Genomic DNA, 19431 nt, shown 5'->3' on the forward strand with positions numbered 1-19431 from the left:
TATTTTAAGTTAAACATACGTAAACATATAACAAATAACAATAAACATTATTAATCAATAGTTAAAACAATTTCTTAATATAAGTAATGTCTTCTCTTGTAATTTAATTAACTACTCCATCTTTATTTTGAGATTATAATGCATTGTTTCAACAAATGTGTATGGAAAGAAAGGAATTAAAGAATACTGTGGCGAGTGGTGTGGAAGAACAAGACGCTCTGAGCTTTTCTGCACTCTGCCGCAAGGAGGTGCCGTTTTATTTGCAACCCCAACAACACAGAAAATGGTGGAAAGCATCAAACGCAATACACTTTTCACTTATGGTGGCAACAGACACTTAACTAAACTTGACTAACTCAACTGAACTATTGAACACAATAAATCAGTAACACTAACCACACTGTTAAACTAACATGAAACACATTAACAACACTTAAAACTCTCAAAACCCTGTACTCCCATGATGCACTGCAGCATAACAGTTCACAGTCTTAGCAACCGGCCCGGCGATTGCTACAATACATTTAAATGTTCCAAAGACTTTTATTTAAAAAAATATTACGAAGGAAAAGTAAAAACAGGAAAAAATGCATTAAAACTGTACTGTAAAAAATGTGACAAATGTTTACTAAAAAAAGGCAACAAAGTGACACATAATATAAATGAACAGATTTTAAGTTCTACAATTTTGTTTAAAAAGTATTTAATACATTAATCAAACCTAAACAAAAAAATTAAGTGCATGTTAAAAAAAAGCAACAGTTGAAATGTGTTTGATTTAGTAATAACACACCAAATGATGAGTTATATTGCCAAAAAATAACTTCAGTTTAGCTAACGTGTTCTCACTGGACCACTCTTTGGGCGAAACTAATTTCCAGAAAGTTATCAACAAATAACTTGAAGCCTAAATTCCATTTTCTTTAAGTCAGTGTTTCTTTCAAAAACCCACAGCCAAGTGTACACTGCGTACAGCGGAGAGAAAAAAAAGAAGCAGCAGCACTTAAACACTAAGCTATTTTCAATGAATCGTCTTTTGAGCAGAAAGTTATGTGTTGCTCTCAAAATCCACAGGTTTTGAATTTGAGCACAGGAAGCCATGAGCAGAAGCAGCAGGATGAGTGGAGTCTTCACACTTGACATGGTTGCTAGGTAGAATTTAAAATGGGCCCCTCCCCTCCCTTACAGAAACTTAAGACAAAAAGTTAACTCTGCTTAACATGATCATTGCACCGAAAATTTCAGTTGAATAGTGCAATCAACTAATTTAGTTTAGTAATGAGAATGCTTTTTTACAAAACACGAAAGAATAATTAATGATAACTCAGAAATTTAAGTTAAAACAAAATCTGGGTGACCCCAACTTTACTTTTGATGATTTAGCACAAAGTAATTTTTTTCAGGAAAGATTATTGCTGGCCCCAGGATATACATGTGGTACATTTCCGCAGTTGACTGATGGCATACAGTAGCATGGATGAAAAGGGGATACACTGAAGTTAACCAATCAACAACATGTGTTTTATCTTCTGTGTGGCTCACTCACTTTGACACGTAGAAACATTCCAGAGATGCTTGATTTTTATTTTATTTTTTCCATTTTTCTAACTTGTCATTTGAGTCTATTTATCATTTTGTTGTCTTTTAGTGTGCACTGGCTCGTATTTGCAGCCTGTGCCCCTGTGTGGTATCTCAGACTTCACAGTCGTTTGGCTGCAGAATGCCATGGGCTCGACATTAATCTGGCTTGATAATTTATTAATATCTTCTCCGGTGTGAGCAGTGCTAAAAATACAGTGGCATCGGAGCACCTTGTGCAGTATAAGATGAGAGCACGAGGAGGCTGAGGAGTAATGTGGCCACTCAGCGTTTCACGTTTGCAGAGCGCACACGTGGGTTGACCTAAGATTCAGGTCACTTCTCTGAGTCAACACCTGAGAGATCCAAGCGTCCCATCCACAAGTGTATCATACTGAGATGGACTCACATCATTCTATATGAAAGGTTCAATGCACCACAGTTCTTATGTGTATGTTTTTCGTTTTCTCCCTTTTCCCAGTATGAATACTTCAATGCAGTGTTGATCAACGAGGTGGATGAGGAGGGAAACAGTGTGGAGCTCGGTGGAGAATTCATCCTGCAGCCGAATGACCACTTTAACAATCTGTCAGTTAACCTCAGTCTCAGTGTGGTCCAAGTGCCCACCAACATGTATAACAAAGGTACAGTCACTGTCTCCTGTGTGCACTAAAGGTGGTGCATGTTCAAGCATACAAATATGTAATAGAAGAGGATGATGAGGATCAAATCCTCAAGCATATGATAATGTGTTGTTACAGCCTTTTTTTCCCCCATGGACTTTGAGAACTGATTTTGAGGTGCTGAATCCGAATTGGAGCTCAGTTTATCTCTGTCCCAGTTTATCTCTGTTTTTGTTTTGTTTTTTGCATTCTGCATTTTTCATATTGATGGATGATACAAAAATTGCTTATTCACCACACGTTTGACGCCACTAATCATGCGCAAAAGCAGCTTCAAAAGCATAGTTTTTAAACCAGGTTCACAAAGTCATAATGTTGTTTATGGCACCCAAGAGGTGTGCGAAACTTTTGTTTCAATGCTTGATACAAGAAATATGTTTTCATATCTCAGAAACATGAAGTGATTGGCAAAAACTAACATCAAATTCAGATTCAGCACCCCCAAATTCCCCAAAGTCCATTGAAAAACTCCGTGCAAGAAGAACTGTGTTGATCAGTGTAACTTGCAAGATGTTGGTACAGAATTGTGTTCATGAATAATAATATCAACTTTATTTATCCCAAAAGAAATTATTTGCCAGAGTACCAACACAGTAACAGTAAATAGTGAACAATTTTTTTAAGACATTTGCACAAGATGTTCAACAATATTGCACATAACTCTGGGTAACTGAATAACTCGGAATAATTCTGTTTAGTTATGTGTTCATCCTGTAGAAGGGGGAGGAGTTATACAGCCTGATTGCCACAGGTAGGAAAGACCTCCTGTGGTGTTCTGTGGTGGACTCGGTGGTCTCAGTCTATGGCCGAAGGTGCTCTGACAGGACATCAGCATGGCATGCAGGGGGTGGGAGGTGTCCTGGATGCTGAGCAATTTCCTTACAGTGTGGGCAGGTTGGTGGGAGGATGGAGGTGGTGTTAAATGGGGTGTGAGCATCAATTTCTATTTACTCACTAGATGGAGGACCGGGGCGATCTCCTCATTCGCTGGCTGTTGCCAGAGCGCCGCCATCTTGGTTAGCGTCTGATAACCAGACATCAATAGAAATCAATGGGCATGATCAATGTTGTTAAGTGAGTTTCACTGTTAATCTGCGTTTTCCATGCAATTATTGTGCTGTACCAACAGTTTGTCAAACACATTATGTCTGCCACGACACGAGACACGAGTCTGATCCTTAATTAATTTCATTATGAAGTTTAAAGATAGGAAATAATCAGGGGTGAAAGTCACAGCTTTGGATGCTCACATCGTATTAAAGATATTGATATTAAAGGCTGCTCTTACCCCACCTGCAGCACTGCTTTCATGGAGTGCTTCTCTGCGAAAATGTCAAATAAAATGAAACAGCCATTTGTACATTATACAATGTCAAAGCGACAGTCACGTGACCCACCAAATTGAGAGGAAAAAAGTATTTCCATTATATGAATTTGTTCTTACAGAACATCTCAGGATGGAAAACCTGATGTGATGAAAAAACCTGAGGCTAATTAAAAAGGGATAAATTGAGACTTATGAAAGTGAGACTTCTAATTTAATCACTAAACGACTGGTGAGATTTGTCATGACAAAGCAGTCTCTACTTTACAGAATACAGATTGACACAAAAAATAAATCAGTTTCTAACCTTTATTCAGTCATTTTAGTAATTTTCCCACATCATTTATATATATACATATAATACACACTTATGAAAGCTCACTCCACAATTAATTATTATTTATTTGTTTTACCAGTTGACAATCCTTTGTCAGCTTGTTGCTGCACCCGAACGCTACACAAAACAGCATTTTCAGATCACTTTAACCCAAGTTTAAGTCAGCACATCATCAATTTCTATTTAATCTAATTTCTGATGACGCATAATAACGCTAAGCAAGATGGCGGATGCTGGCAACAGTTCATAGACTGCATCCGTCATCTGGTGGATTAAATAGAAATCGATGGGTGTGACATGAGTGCACAGGGGAGGGGGAGCAATGAGAGGAGCTGGGGCAAGGGTTGGCAGAGTCCATGTTGTCACACATGTTGAAGAACAGGTTTAGCTCATTGGCCTCGTGAAGGTCTCCTACCTTGACATGGTCCACCTTCTTACCATGATCACTGATGGATATCATCACCTCCCTCATGCTGTTCTGCTGGAGCTTGCTCTCTAGCTTCCTCCTGTAACTGTAAAAACAGTTGTGCATAGGTTGTCAGTGGCTTTAAAATAAACAGTTTGCAAACCTGGAGTTGCAACATGTAATGTATTCTGACTTAAGTAAAATAAGCAAAATCAATAAACAAATTAAAATAAAGAACTAAAAACAGCTTCACAAAAATAAAGTAACAATTTGCATGGACATTTGTGAGTCTAATGGAGGTAAAATAAATTTGTTACAAAAGACGTCAATGAAATACATTGGCAACTAAAAGCACCAAAACTTTTAAGTAAGTTGGTTCAATTTAATTAACATTATAGAGGACAAAGCAAATCAAGTGTACCATACCAGGACCCACCAACTTGTTTTACTGCACGGACTGGACAATCATTGTCATATTTCTGATGGACAGATGTGTGTGTGTTGGGGGGAGGGGGGGCGGGCACCCCAGACTTAGTACTAATTTACTATTAATGTCATGTTAACATATATAAACCACAGTAAAAGTATCATTCAACTTTAACCACTTTACAAAACACTTGAAAATCAATCCTGAACTCAACATCAAGGTGAACCCAGAGCCAGTTTTCTGGAGAGAAGGTGGTTATTGTTTGGTACTTTGTGTATGAATGACAGGAGCAGTGTTTTTAACATCCCGCCTTGTTTCAATGGCTGTTGGAGCAGAAAATTGGCCTCACAAAAGTAATGTCATTGTGACAAAATCCGTGTCAGAAGGATGTGTTAGAGTGGAATGTGAATAAGGGTCCATTCACATTATGATGTGTGTTAGAGCCATTTTTTCTATGTTTTAAGGAATATGTACATTTATGTAGTTAGTTTATATTTAGAATTAATACTTTACAGAAGTTAAGTTAATTTAGGAACATAAGAATTATTGCATGCATATTTAGGAATATAAGAATGTATTTAGTATGTAAAGTTTTACCTAGATACTAGATACTGTGGTGCAATTTGATTGGCTGCTGATTTTATATAAAACCGTCAGGATGCATGAAGAACGTCAGAACAGAAGCCGCGAGCCATAGAAGCATCACAGCATCGTCTTTTGACCGTCACATCGCATAGAGATAATTATGTAGACAGGAGTTAACAATTCACCTTTTGTTTTGTATGAGTTTAAGTTCCAGTAAAGAAAGACATCAAACTTAAGTTTCGGATTCAAGACTTTTATTTCTGTTGTTGTGTCGCGTCTGAAAATACTTCAAGGCTAGTGAGTCACCTGCACTCACACAAAAGTCAAAGGACTCACCCAAAACCACGAGGGTTGCCGAGCCACTACGGAGCTAAGCTAACGAGCTTGGAGGAAGAAATAAGAAGCTGGATGCTGCTAGCTCAGTAAGAAGACAGAATGAACTGAAATCGCCTTCAAGGTTTGAGAGGAACTGAAGCATTAAAAGAAACACCTCGACTGCACTGCTGGCTGAAGCAAGCTTTCCCAGGGTCAGGTCTGATATTCTCTCCTCATTTCCGTTAGCCTGCTATGCTAGTTAGCCTGCTAGCTACTCTGCTAAACTGACTTTGGAAAACTTCAGTAAATGCCCAAAGCAGGATTTCCAGCGCAGAAAGTCATTCATGTTTATGCCAAACGATCTCACCCAAGCAGTAACTCTTTTCACAAGTGTCTGAATGTATTGGAAGAGTTTAGAAGCTGTGAGGAATTTGGATAATTGTCACAGTTAATGGGGGAAGATTTATGAATGAAACACGATGGCCGAAACAAATGCAGATGCACGCAATGACCAGAAGAGGGCTCCAAAGCTCACAGAAAGGGCCGTGGAGGAGAAAATGAGGAGATTAAAAGATGAGAGAAGGGGAAAGTTGGCACAGCTAACAAAGCTACGAAATGAGATAGAAACATTGAAACAAGATGAAAGCAATGTTGAAAGCTTACAATGGGACATTCTGCCCAAACTGGAAAGATGTCTTAGAGAGTATAAACGTCTTAATGAAGAATTATGTGAGCTTATGAGTGAAGATGAACAAAATACTGATCAGGAGACATTTCAAAGCAGATGTGAAGAATTAAAGGCATTCATAAACGAACTATACGAGTGGATTGAAAATGTGAAAACACATTATCATGAGGAGGAAGATGATGTTAGGCCACAGGATAGCGTTTCCGTGGCTCACTCAGTTAGGAGTCGTGCATCTCACCGATCTAACATCAGCTCAGCGCATTTGAAACTCAAAGCAGAGCATGAAGCACTGCTAGCAAAAGCAGCAGCCCTTGAAAAGAAAAAAGAGCTTGAGCAAGAAGAAGCGCGCTTGAGAACAAGAAAGGAGTTGCGGATTGAAACTGACCTTGCCGCTTCACATGCCAAATTAAAAATTTATGAGGAACATGAAGATGCTCAGGAGTCTATGGATGATTTACTGTACCCAGTAACAAGGCTTAAAGCTGAACCTAAGTATGTGACTGAAAGCAAAGAGAAGTTTACTAGCCATGACTATGGACATATTGGAGCTGCAAAGCTACTGCATGATGTCAAGCCTAAATCAGCTGCGCCAGTTGTTTCTTTACAGAGAGGACAAGCATCATACAGGCAAATGACCGACAACACTCAGAATGCTAATTTCGCTGATGACCTGTATCGAGTGCTACAGCGTCAAAATCAAGTGACTGAAATGCTCATCAAACAACAGAGTCTGACTCAGCTGCCTCACAGAGACATACCAGTATTCACAGGAGATCCTCTGACGTACAGGTCTTTCATAAGAGCTTTTGAGCACGCTATCGACAGCAAGACAGACAGTCAGCAAGATCGCTTATACTACCTTGAACAGTTTACGAGTGGGGAACCCCTTGAACTCATTCGCAGTTGTGAGTATATGAGACCAGACAAGGCTTACAGAGAAGCCAGAGCATTACTCGACCATCATTATGGCGACGAACTGACAATTGCCAATGCTTATATCAAGAAAGCAATGGACTGGCCGCAGATAAAGCCAGATGACAGGAAAGGACTAAAAAACTTTGCCTTGTTCCTGATTGGATGTAGTAACGCAGTGTGTGACGTGCACTACATGGACGAGATGAATAATCCAACCAATATGAAGAACATCTTGTCCAAGCTTCCATTTAAGCTGAAAGCGAAATGGAGAGGTCATGCATACGACATTTATGAGAGAACGAGGAAACGAGCCAGATTCCCCAACTTGGTGGACTTTGTGTATCACCAAGCCAAAGTTGTCAATGACCCACTGTTTGGTGATATCTTGGATGCCACCTCAGGTAAACAGGTAGACACAAAGAAGAAGTCCAACTCAGGAAAAAGAGAGTCAAAATAAAGCAGCTTCGATGTAAACGTGACTGCTACTGAGAAGAGCGCCACCAAAGACCAAGCAGAGAAGAAAGCAGTTAAGTCAGCCAATGCTTTCCAAAGTCCCTGTTTGCTCTGCAAGAAGAACCATGCACTCAACGTGTGCAACAAGATCAAAGATAAGCCTCTGAACGAGAGAATTGACTTCTTGAAGTCACAAGGGCTTTGTTTTAGCTGTCTTACAGCAGGCCACCTGTCTAAGGACTGTAAGAAAAAGAGCTCATGCCATGATTGTTCCTTTAACCATCCTGCTATTCTGCACATTGTGAAGGAAGATCCCACACCAGAAAAGAACAGTGCAGATGACAGCTCACCGAGTACAGCTGAAGTAACGAATGCTTTCGTGTCAGCAGGATGTGGAAGAGGTGACCAAACTGGGGCCGGGAACAATGCGTGTATTCTTCCCATCGTACCTGTGCAGATAAGACACAAGAAGAGCTCAAGTGTAACCAAAACGTATGCATTCCTGGATCAAGGAAGCGACGCAACTTTCTGTACTGAGGACTTGGCAAAGAAACTGAACATCCGGGGAAGAAAGACGGAGTACATTCTTAACACCATGTCACAGAAACAGAAAGTGAGCAGCTATGTCTTAACAGATCTGGAGGTGTGTGGATTAGATGGACAAGACTACATCAGGCTGCCCAATGTGTATATGCACCCAGACATACCTGCAAAGAGAACCAACATACCACAGAAGAAAGATTTGGAGAGGTGGTCTTACCTGAGCCGAGTCCACCTTCCAAAACTGGAATCAGAGATCGGCCTTCTCATCGGTTCCAATGCTCACAAGGCTATAGAGCCATGGGAGATTAACAGCCGAAACGATGGACCGTATGCCGTGAAAACTGCTTTAGGGTGGGTAGTCAATGGACCCATCAGCAGATGCCAAGAGAAAGAACCTGATGATGCTGAGAGACAGAGTTTCTTAGTAAATCGCATCTCTGTTTTGAGCATAGAAGACATGTGATGAGGCACTATGAAGCTGAATTCCCAGAACGCCGGTGTGAGGACAAGCAAGAGCCATCACAACATGACAAGCAGTTTATGCACACTGTGACGACATCAGCACATCTGACCGATGGCCATTACACCATCAAGCTGCCTCTGAAGGAAGACTCTGTGAAGATGCCATGCAACCGTGGTATAGCTGAGCAACGGCTCAACTCCTTGAAGCGGAAATTTAACAAACATAGACTTCTTTCAAGAGTACAACAGCTTCATGAACAACATTCTGGAGAAAGGCTATGCCACCAGAGTTCCAGATGAGCAGCTGAGTCGCAGTGATGGAAGAGTGTGGTTCATACCGCACCATGGGGTGTACCACCCGAAAAAGAAAAAGTTGAGGGTTTTATTCCACTGCACGGCAACATACCAAGAAGTGTTGCTGAATGACAGACTGCTACAAGGGCCGGACCTTACAAACACACTAATCGGAGTGCTGCTGAGGTTCAGGCAGGAGCCTGTCGCCTGATGGCAGACATCGAATCCATGTTCTACCAAGTACGGGTTCCAGTTGAAGGACGCAGATCTGTTGCGCTTCCTTTGGTGGCCAGGCGGCAATCTGAATGAACCAGTGGAAGAGTACAGGATGTGTGTGCACCTGTTCGGAGCCACGTCATCCTCCAGTTGCGCTCGTATGCGCTCAGGAGAACGGCACAAGATGCAGTTGCAACTACTTCACCAGAAGCCACAGAGACAGTCCTTAACAACTTCTATGTGGATGATTGTTTGAAATCAGTTGCCACTGAAGAGGAAGCTGTGCATCTTGTGAAGGAACTGACAGAGTTGTGTGCCAGTAGAAGGTTCCACTTGACCAAGTGGGTAAGCAACAGTAGGGCCTTGCTGTGCTCCATCCCTGGCGACGAAAGAGCAGCTGAAGTTAAAGCTCTGGACTTGCAGCAGGACGAACTACCAGTCGAACGAGCGTTAGGCGTGCAGTGGTGCACAAATTCGGATAGCTTCAAGTTCAAGATTCATCTGCCTGACAAGCCATGCACAAGACGAGGCATCCTTTCAGCTGTTAGCTCGGTGTATGACCCAATGGGTTTTTTGGCACCACTACTCCTACCCATCAAGCTCATTCTGAGAAACCTTTGCAAAGAGAAAACAGGCTGGGATGAGGAAATCTCAGAGAAGCCACAATGAACATGGAAGAAGTGACTAGCAGACCTTGACAAGCTGTCAGAACTCAGCGTGAGCAGATGTTTCAAGTCCAGCTCATTCGGACTCACCAAGGTTGCACAAATGAATACATCAGTTGCTGTATCGTGCACAAATCCATTAGTCGACAACACAGATCCAGTAAATCAGCTTGTGGAGCATTACTCCAGCTGGTACAGACTAAAGAAGGCAACCGCTTGGATTCTGCGCCTAAAAGAGATACTACAGTACCTGAGTGAGAAAAGAAAAGAATTAGAGAAAGCTGTGAAAGAGTCGGAACACAGTGAAACACAAACCAATAGTTGAAGAACAAATGAACACCTGTAGAAGAACCTGGAAAAGAGATTGCTCACAGTGAGAGTTATCCAGAGCAGAAATGGAGCTTATCAAATACAGCCAGAGACAAGCCTATGCTGAAGAAATAAAAGTTCTACAGCAAGGAAACAAGAATGTGAAAAGAACAGCCCAATTTTCAAATTGGATCCATACTTGCAAGATGGTGTTTTGAGAGTAGGGGGCCGTCTGAACAGATCAGCGATGCCTGAGGAGGCCAAGCATCCTGTCCTTCTGTCTAAACAACACAGAATAGCCTACCTTATTCTCCACCATATCCACCTACAAACCGGATGTGGCGGCAGAAATCTTGTCCTGGCAAGACTAAGACAACGGTATTGGATACCTAGAGCAAATGCAGCAGTGAGAACCGTTGATCACAGAGTGCAACCTCTGCAAAAGACTGCATGCAAAGGCTGGGGAACAGAAAATGGCAGACTTGCCACAAGACCGACTGCTACCCGACAAAACCGCCTTTTACCAACACAGGCATGGATTACTTTGGTCCTTTTGAGATAAAAAGAGGACGGGCCAGGTCAAACGCTATGGAGTGCTCTTCACATGCTTGACAGTTAGAGCAGCGCATATAGAAGTTGCATACTCCCCGACACGGACTCATGTATTAACGCTCTATGTCGTTTCCAAGCCAGACGAGGCCAAGTGTCAATCATCCGTTCCGACAACGGCACTAATCTGGTCGGCGCAGAGAGAGAGTTAAGACAATCCTTGAAAGAATTGGACCAGTCTCGCATCAATGAAGCTATGATGCAGAAGGGAGTGCAGTGGATGTACAACCCGCCCGCTGCAATCTCATCACGGCGGCATTGGGAACGTCAGATTTGTACCGTGAGAAAAGTTCTGCGTTCTGTCATGAGACAACAATCGCTACACAATGAAGGACTACAGACTTTTCTGTGCGAAGTTGAGAGCATCATCAATGGGAGACCAGTTACCACCAACACAGATGACCCCAATGACCTTGAGCCGTTGACCCCAAATCATCTACTCCTGATGAAGACGCAGCCCAGCATGCCACCTGGTGTATTAGACTATGTCTATGCGCGGCGCCGCTGGAGACAGATCCAGATATGACGGATTTATTCTGGAGGAGGTGGACCAGGAATATCTGCCACTTCTGCAAGAGCGGCAAAAAATGGCTTAGATTGAAAAGAAGCTTCAAGGTTGGAGACGTCGTCCTTGTTGCTGATCTATCCCTGGCTAGGAATTGCTGGATGCTGGGCAGAATCACCAAGGTCATGCCAGACTCCAGAGGGGTAGTCAGAAGTGCTGAAGTCCGGACGAAGACCAGCACCATCCAAAGACCAATAACCAGACTTTGTTTATTGCAGGGAGAAGAATGAAGAAAGAAGAGAAAGACTTATCTGATTAGACATATACTTACTTATGTAGAACTTATCTGTAGTTTATGAAGATTACACTTACCTGAAACCTGAAAAGACAAGAAATTTAATGATAATTGTGTAAGATATGCAGTAAAGAAGGGTAATGGCTCTGAGTTTAAGTGTAAGTTGATATAATTGATATGCTAAAGCCTAGCCAATTAGGGGCCGGGATATGTTAGAGCCATTTTTTCTATGTTTTAAGGAATATGTACATTTATGTAGTTAGAGTTTATATTTAGAATTAATACTTTACAGAATTTAAGTTAATTTAGGAACATAAGAATTATTGCATGCATATTTAGGAATATAAGAATTTATTTAGTATATAAAGTTTTACCTAGATACTAGATACTGTGGTGCAATTTGATTGGCTGCTGATTTTATATAAAACCGTCAGGACGCATGAAGAATGTCAGAACAGAAGCCGCGAGCCATAGAAGCATCACAGTCTTTTGACCGTCACATCGCATAGAGATAATTATATAGATAGGAGTTAAGAATTCACCTTTTGTTTTGTATGAGTTTAAGTTCCAGTAAAGAAAGACATCAAACTTAAGTTTCGGATTCAAGACTTTTATTTCTGTTGTGTCGCATCTGAAAGTACTTCGAGGCTCAAGGCTAGTGAGTCACCTGCACTCACAATGTGAAGTGGCTGACAGTAATACAAATAATACAAAACAATGTATATATAATGTACACACAATGAAATTTAAATGTATTATAATTAAATGTCTTTGTACCTTATTTTTTAATTTTTAATTTTTTTTAATGCCTCTGTCACAACTGTAAATGTAAGAAAATTGCTGCCGCAAATAATCTAATGTGTTTGACGTACTTTTGTGAATATGACTGCAAAAATCAGTATGAGATTAGTTGATGGGATAAGTGCAATATTATTTCTAGATAATGTGGGACTGTATGAATGTGTGTGTGTGGGAGTGCTTAATGCATCCATACTTACTGTTGTAATTGTATTGTAATATATTTTGTGCTTAGGACTCCTTTTATAAGCTAAGGTAGCTTCTTGGGAGATCCTTTTTACAAATTTCAAGAAAGCTTCCTCGAATGCATACTTCTTGAAATGTAAATGAAATGTCTTTTTTTTTTTATATTTGTAAATAAATTTGTATTGAATTTACCCAATCACTCACAAGGTAATAACTTCGAGAAGCAAGTTAGTCAGAACTTACCTATCAGGTCTTTTTTCTTGCCTTAAAACTTGCAATTCTGTACTTTAATCATGTTTTAGTTCTGCTAATGTAAATCAAACCACTGTCCCAGCTTTTTTGAAATGTGTTGCAGGCATCCATTTCAAAATGAGCAAATATTTGCACAAAAACAAGAAATTTTCATTGTATTTGCATTGTATTTCATTGGATTCTGTTTTTATTTATATTTTACACAACGTCCCAACTTTATTCGAATTGGTGGTGTATTATGCACAAAAGGTTATTTTGCACCATCATCATTCCAGTCAAACATGGCCTAGTTTTGACTCTTCGTGAGTTGTACTGAAATTGTTCACTAATTTGGATAAGTGAAATGCCATAACATATCTGGATTACCCCTGCCACATGGCTGTTTAATTGGCAATTAAATAATTGGCAGTGCTTTAAGACTGTCATATTCAGTGAGAGAATCCATTGTCGGATGCTCGGTGGACAGGGTGAGTGTCGCGTCTGCTTAACCCAAAACCACAGGCAAAGACATTATTTTGAGAGCAATGAGGTGCAGGAGGAGAGAAATGAGAAAGAACCTAGGTTAAGTCAGACTGATAGAAGGTTTTGAGCAACAGATTAATTGCAGTGAGGTAGGAGAAGAGAGACAGAGAAAGAGAGTGAATGAAATGAAAAGAAATTGAATGAAATTGCTTGGAAAGAGACTGGTAGATCATGCAGAGAGAGGAAGAGTAATTATGAAGTGATTTACGGGCAAAAGAAGAGTGAGAAACTGATACAGAGGGAGAATTTGTAAGTCTTGTAGATCTTTGTGCTTTGCTCTCTATTAGAGATAACTCCGATGTATCGGCTGAAACTGCAGGGAGCCTATTGTTGGGCCATGTGGCACTGTTCTACAAAATGTTACAAATTAGAGCAGGAAAGGACAGAATTGTGAAAGGATTGAATATACTGGAAGAATATCAAGTACCAGCTACTTGATTAGGTACACCTAGCTTGTTCTGAGGTACTTATACTACAGTGTAGCAGATGAGTGCATTGGTCTATAATCCAACTAACACACATTTAGGATCATGTGTTCCTGCACAGATTAGTAGAGTTGTTTGTGAACTATTTTTTTTTCCCAAACACCTTCATGCAAATAGGCAGGACGAACTGTCATTCCAGCTGGTAGTTAGATGGGTCTGCAGAGTCACCGTCCTTACACAATTCAGATATTTTAGCACATTTCCAGTCACTTGTTATACAGCCTGAGGCTAAAGACATGTTAAATATTGGTTGCAGTGGTTCTGATATCACTGATGCACTATTTTGTTAACAACTTAGTAGGAATACTATTGATTGATAACACTGGCTTTTTTGAACCATCCAGTGTACACAGAATTTGGTATACATTGTCCAGTGTTTATAGATGTGAAAGACAATCTAGGTGTACACATATTTACATTATCTCTTGTAAAATTTGATTGGGAGCTCCTGACACTCAACTTTGATGCAAATTTGGCACCAATTAACCTGACAAAAGCACTGAATGTAGAAGCAGTTTTATATTTTTTTGGTAACTTCTCCATCTATGAATTGTGATGTGATAATGCTCTTGATTGGTGGTACCAATTCTTGGTAGATGGCCATAATTTATCAGACTCTCCCAAAATTACTGGATTTTAGGTCATACATATTTTCTTTAGCACGTTTCATTTACAATATTTCTTTGCTGTTAAAATATAGCACTGTACATTAATCTGTCAGATCTAATTCAAGTTTAAGTCACATTAATTAATATTCTGTTTGATGTCCTCACTCAACCATGGAAGGCCACTGCCGTTTACTCTCTGCCCTTTACTATCATTGGGCAAGATCCACATTTGTCTGCTACCACTTTAAATGCCTCTCAAAATATAGACCACTTGCCGATTGCCCGCACCAGTGCAGGTTTGATTCAGAGAATAAAAAATTTATCTTGACCAACAAAGCTATCACCTCCCACCTATCCTGGATTTCAGAGAACTGTTAGGGTGAGACTAAAGCTGCCCCAAGAAGACACATCTGCTCTTACTACTACTACTACTACTACAGCAGCTGCTACTGTTACTTATACTACTTAGTAACTTATACTGTTACTACTAGCGACTGGTAATGACAACATAACTTTTTTTAATTTTTTGCAAATTTATTAAAAATAAAAAAAACTAAGAATTCACATGTACAAGGTCTGTTAGAAAAGTAACGGACCTTTTTATTTTATGCAAAAAATATATGGATTTGATTCATATGTTTTTACGTCAGCCAAGCTTGAACCTTTGTGCCCATGCATGAGTTTTTTCACGCCTGTCAGTTACATCATTCGCCTGTGGGCAGGCTTTGAGTGAGCACTGGTCCAACCCTCTCATCGTTTTTTCATTGTCGGGGAATGTCTGAACGACTGCCATTCTGTTGCATTAAAATTTTTCAGGAACCGTGTGAGACAGCCAGGTGGAAACCATTCGATAATTCAGATGGCTTTCGGTGAAAATTTTATGGGCTTCACTGAGATTAAGGAGTGTTACTACCGCTTTAAGGACAGCCCACAGCGGCTGAGGGTGCGCCGCGCTCAAAGCCGCAATTGACAGGCTGAAACGACCATTTCTGTTGTGTGGGCCGCTGAAGAGGAGGTACTGCTGGCCCACCACCACCAGAGGGCGCCCTGCTTGGAGTGCGGGCTCCAAGCACGAGAGGGCGCCAGACCCATAAGAAGTGACAGCTGTCACTCATCCTCTGCACCCGGTCACCGTTCATCATCACCACCATAAAAGCCGACTGCAACTCCACCTCCCCGCCGAGAAAATCGACTACCTACCAAGGTAATTTCTCTGCTGAATTTAAAACTGTGACTTACGTCTGATCTGTTTGCAGCCGTTGTCCTGTGATGCCCTTTCAGCTGGGTTGGCGGTCAGTGAGAGAAGCGACCGTCTTCGCCTCTCACTCCATCCAGATAGTGGTTACAGGAGCTGCTAATGTGTTCCTAGTTTGGAGGTGGAGGTGCTCCCTCCTCACTGTGTTTGGACGTAGAGAATTACTGAGTGTGCGGACTCACCTCACTCCATAATATTTCTGCTTCTGCCAGCAGTACCAGGGTCGACAGCCGAAGACAGAGGCCACCTGGGGACTCGGGACTTGGCGGCTCCGGTGTTCTTCAGACCGTTGGTGGTGGAGGCCGTGTGGGACGCGGCTTCTCTCTCGTCGGGGGTCTTCTATCTTCGAGCCTGCCCACACGTCACCTGGTGTTAAATTGACTGTGCAAATTACTGTACGTTTCGTTGTGTATTGTCACAACATTAAATTGTTACCTTTTTGGCTTATTCATTGTCCGTTCATTTGCGCCCCCTGTTGTGGGTCCGTGCTACGACACCTTCCCAACACATTTCATTTCTAAACGGATAGCTGTATGGATCTGGGACCGTCGTGTGCAATTTCTCTGGTTATCACAAGAGCTGGACATCAGCCATTTTCTGGCAGATTTCACTTTTAACAAGAGATTTTGTCATGGAAAGCCACGCAAATAAAAAGGTCCGTTACTTTTCTAACAGACCTTTTACATAAGTATTCACACTGTTTGCTCAATACTTCGTTGATGCACCTCTGGCAGCAATTACAGCCTCAAGTCTTCCCAGGTGAGCTCTCTCTCCCAAACATCTCCATTATACCCACCTTCACTCAGCCATACTGAGTAGCTAATTAACAGCCTATTACTATGCAGATACATGCAGGGCCAAGAGCAGGGTGCAGACACTAAATGGGCTTGATGAAAGAGAGGGGCAAGAAATGGCAGGAGTGAAGCCTGAAGAGGGCAAAGAGGGGATGGCAGGAGAGAAAGAGAGAGTTGGGTGGAAAAGGATGAGAGGATTAGAGGATGAAAGTCAATGGATGGTGGGATGAAAGCAAACGAGCACTTTTGATACTTTTATTTATCTTGTCAAAATCAGCCAACATGTTTGTCAGTGCAGTCTTCCTCACATTGTAACATGCTAATGTTTTATTTTCACATCTAAATGAAACTATAGTCCATCAACAAGTGGCTTGTGAGACATGTATCTGCAGTGCATCAGGAAAAACATACAAAACTAAGAAATTCCATGTACATAGGTATTCACAGCCTTTGCTCAATACGTTGTTGATGCACCTTTGGCAGCAATTAAAGCCTCAAGTCTTCTTAAATATGATGCCACAAGCTTGGTGCACCTATTTTTGGACAATTTTGCCCATTCTTCTTTGCAGCACCTCTCAAGTTCGATCAGTTTGGATGGGGAGTGTTGCTGCACAGCCATTTTCAGATCTCTCCAGAGATATTCAATAAGATTCAGGTCTGGGCTCTGGCTGGGTCACTCAAGGACATTCACAGAGTTGTCCTGAAGCCACTCCTTTGATATCTTGGCTGTGTGCTTAGGGTCATTGTGCTTAGGGATGGTGCCTGGTTTCCTCCAAACATGACACCTGGCATTCATGCCAAAGAGGAAGGTTTTGGAAGGTTCTCCTCTCTCCACAGAGGAACGTTGGAGATCTGACAGAGTGACACTGGGTTCTTGGTCATCTCCCTGTCTAAGTTTGTTCAGTTTAGACGGGTGGCCAGCTCTAGGAAGAGTCCTGGTGGATCTGAACTTCTTCCATTTACAGATGATGGAAGCCACTGTCCTCATTGGAACCTTCAAAGCAGCAGAAATGGTTCTGTGCCCTTCCCCAGATTTGTGCCTTTAGATAATCCTGTCTCAGAGGTCTACAGACAATTCCTTTGACTTCATGCTTGGTTTGTGCTCTGACATGCACTGTCAACTGTGGGACCTTATATATAGAGAGGTGTGTGTCTTTTCAAATCATGTTCAATCAACTGAATTTACACTAGGTGGACTCCAATTAAGCTGTAGAAACATCTCAAGGATGATCAGTGGAAACGCGATGCACCTGAGCTCAATTTTGAGCTTCATGGCAAAGGTTGCAAATACTTATGTGCATGTGATTTCTTTTTCTTTTTTTAAATAAATTTGCAAAAATGTAAGGGAAAAAGTTGTCACTTTGTCATTATGGGTTATTGTGTGTAGAATTTTGAGGAAAAAAAGAAGGCTGTAACAACAAAATGTGGAAAACATGACCCACTTTTAGTCGCTTTTAACACAATATGAGATTTGCTCTCTTTTAGTTGTTTTGCATTTGTTGCAGTTTTTATTGCTGTTGGGTTGCTTTGTTCTTATGACCTTTATGTACAGCACATTGTTTTGGCTGTTCAAAAATGTTTTATAAAGTTGAGTTAAGATGTGCTGTGAATACTTTCCAGGTGCATTGTACATTGTCTGTTAGTGGAAAGAGAAAATGCATCGTCTACTATTTAACACCACCGAAATAAGAACCATAAGACACACTGCAAATCATTTAGGAATGCCTGTGAATTGAACTGATTTGGATGCATTCGACTTTCTTGTGTGATAGATCAGATTGTGTTCTGAGACTCCAAGTGGAAGGACACCAGATTCAGTCAAAGTTTCATTCACAAATACACATATAGTATGTGGTCAGTGATGGTTGCTGTAGTGGCTGTAACTCTGGGACATTCATTTAAGAGCTGCAGTCATCCATAGTCTGCTGATATGGAAAGCTTTTTGCAGGTCTTGGCTTTGCATTTAAGAGTTTCAAAGTTAACATCACCCATGATGTAAATTTCAACATTTTCAGTGATTGGCTTCATTAGGGTGTCTACTGTGACACTGAAGAAGCTCCTGTTGGGTTGACCCAGTGGCCTGCAGAATATTGACACCAGTATCGACCTAATACAACCCCTGGCAAAAATTATGGAATCACCGGCCTCGGAGGATGTTCATTCAGTTCTTTAATTTTGTAGAAAAAAAGCAGATCCTAGACATGACACAAAACTAAAGTCATTTCAAATGGCAACTTTCTGGTTTTAAGAAACACTATAAGAAATCAAGAAAAAAAATTGTGGCAGTCAGTAACGGTTACTTTTTTAGACCAAGCAGAGGGAAAAAAATATGGACTCCTTGGAAAGCTGTTGCACCAAGTGGACTGACATGAATCATGGCTCCAACACGAGAGATGTCAATTGAAACAAAGGAGAGGATTATCAAACTCTTAAAAGAGGGTAAATCATCACGCAATATTGCAAAAGATGTTGGTTGTTCAGTCAGTTGTGTCTAAACTCTGGACCAAATACAAACAACATGGGAAGGTTGTTAAAGGCAAACATACTGGTAGACCAAGGAAGACATCAAAGCGTCAAGACAGAAAACTTAAAGCAATATGTCTCAAAAATCGAAAATGCACAACAAAACAAATGAGGAACGAATGGGAGGAAACTGGAGTCAATGTCTGTGACCGAACTGTAAGAAACCGCCTAAAGGAAATGAGATTTACATACAGAAAAGCTAAACAAAAGCCATCATTAACACATAAACAGAAAAAAACAAGGTTACAATGGGCTAAGGAAAAGCAATCATGGACTGTGGATGACTGGATGAAAGTCATATTCAGTGATGAATCTCAAATCTGCATTGGGCAAGGTGATGATGCTGGAACTTTTGTTTGGTGCTGTTCTAATGAGATTTATAAAGATGACTGCCTGAAG

General features: G+C 41.0%; 1 protein-coding gene across 1 annotated transcript in view; it reads left to right on the top strand.

Moving 5' to 3' along the window:
• The window catches only part of cacna2d3a (calcium channel, voltage-dependent, alpha 2/delta subunit 3a), a 629699-nt gene that overhangs the window by 323230 nt on the left and 287038 nt on the right, over window positions 1–19431 (top strand). The window contains exon 5 of the mRNA XM_034172543.1: window positions 2060–2222. Coding sequence (XP_034028434.1) covers window positions 2060–2222 — 163 coding nt within the window. The remainder of the gene's footprint in view (window positions 1–2059; window positions 2223–19431) is intronic.

The sequence above is a fragment of the Thalassophryne amazonica genome, chromosome 6 (genome assembly GCF_902500255.1).
Source record: "Thalassophryne amazonica chromosome 6, fThaAma1.1, whole genome shotgun sequence".
NCBI lineage: Eukaryota > Metazoa > Chordata > Actinopteri > Batrachoidiformes > Batrachoididae > Thalassophryne > Thalassophryne amazonica.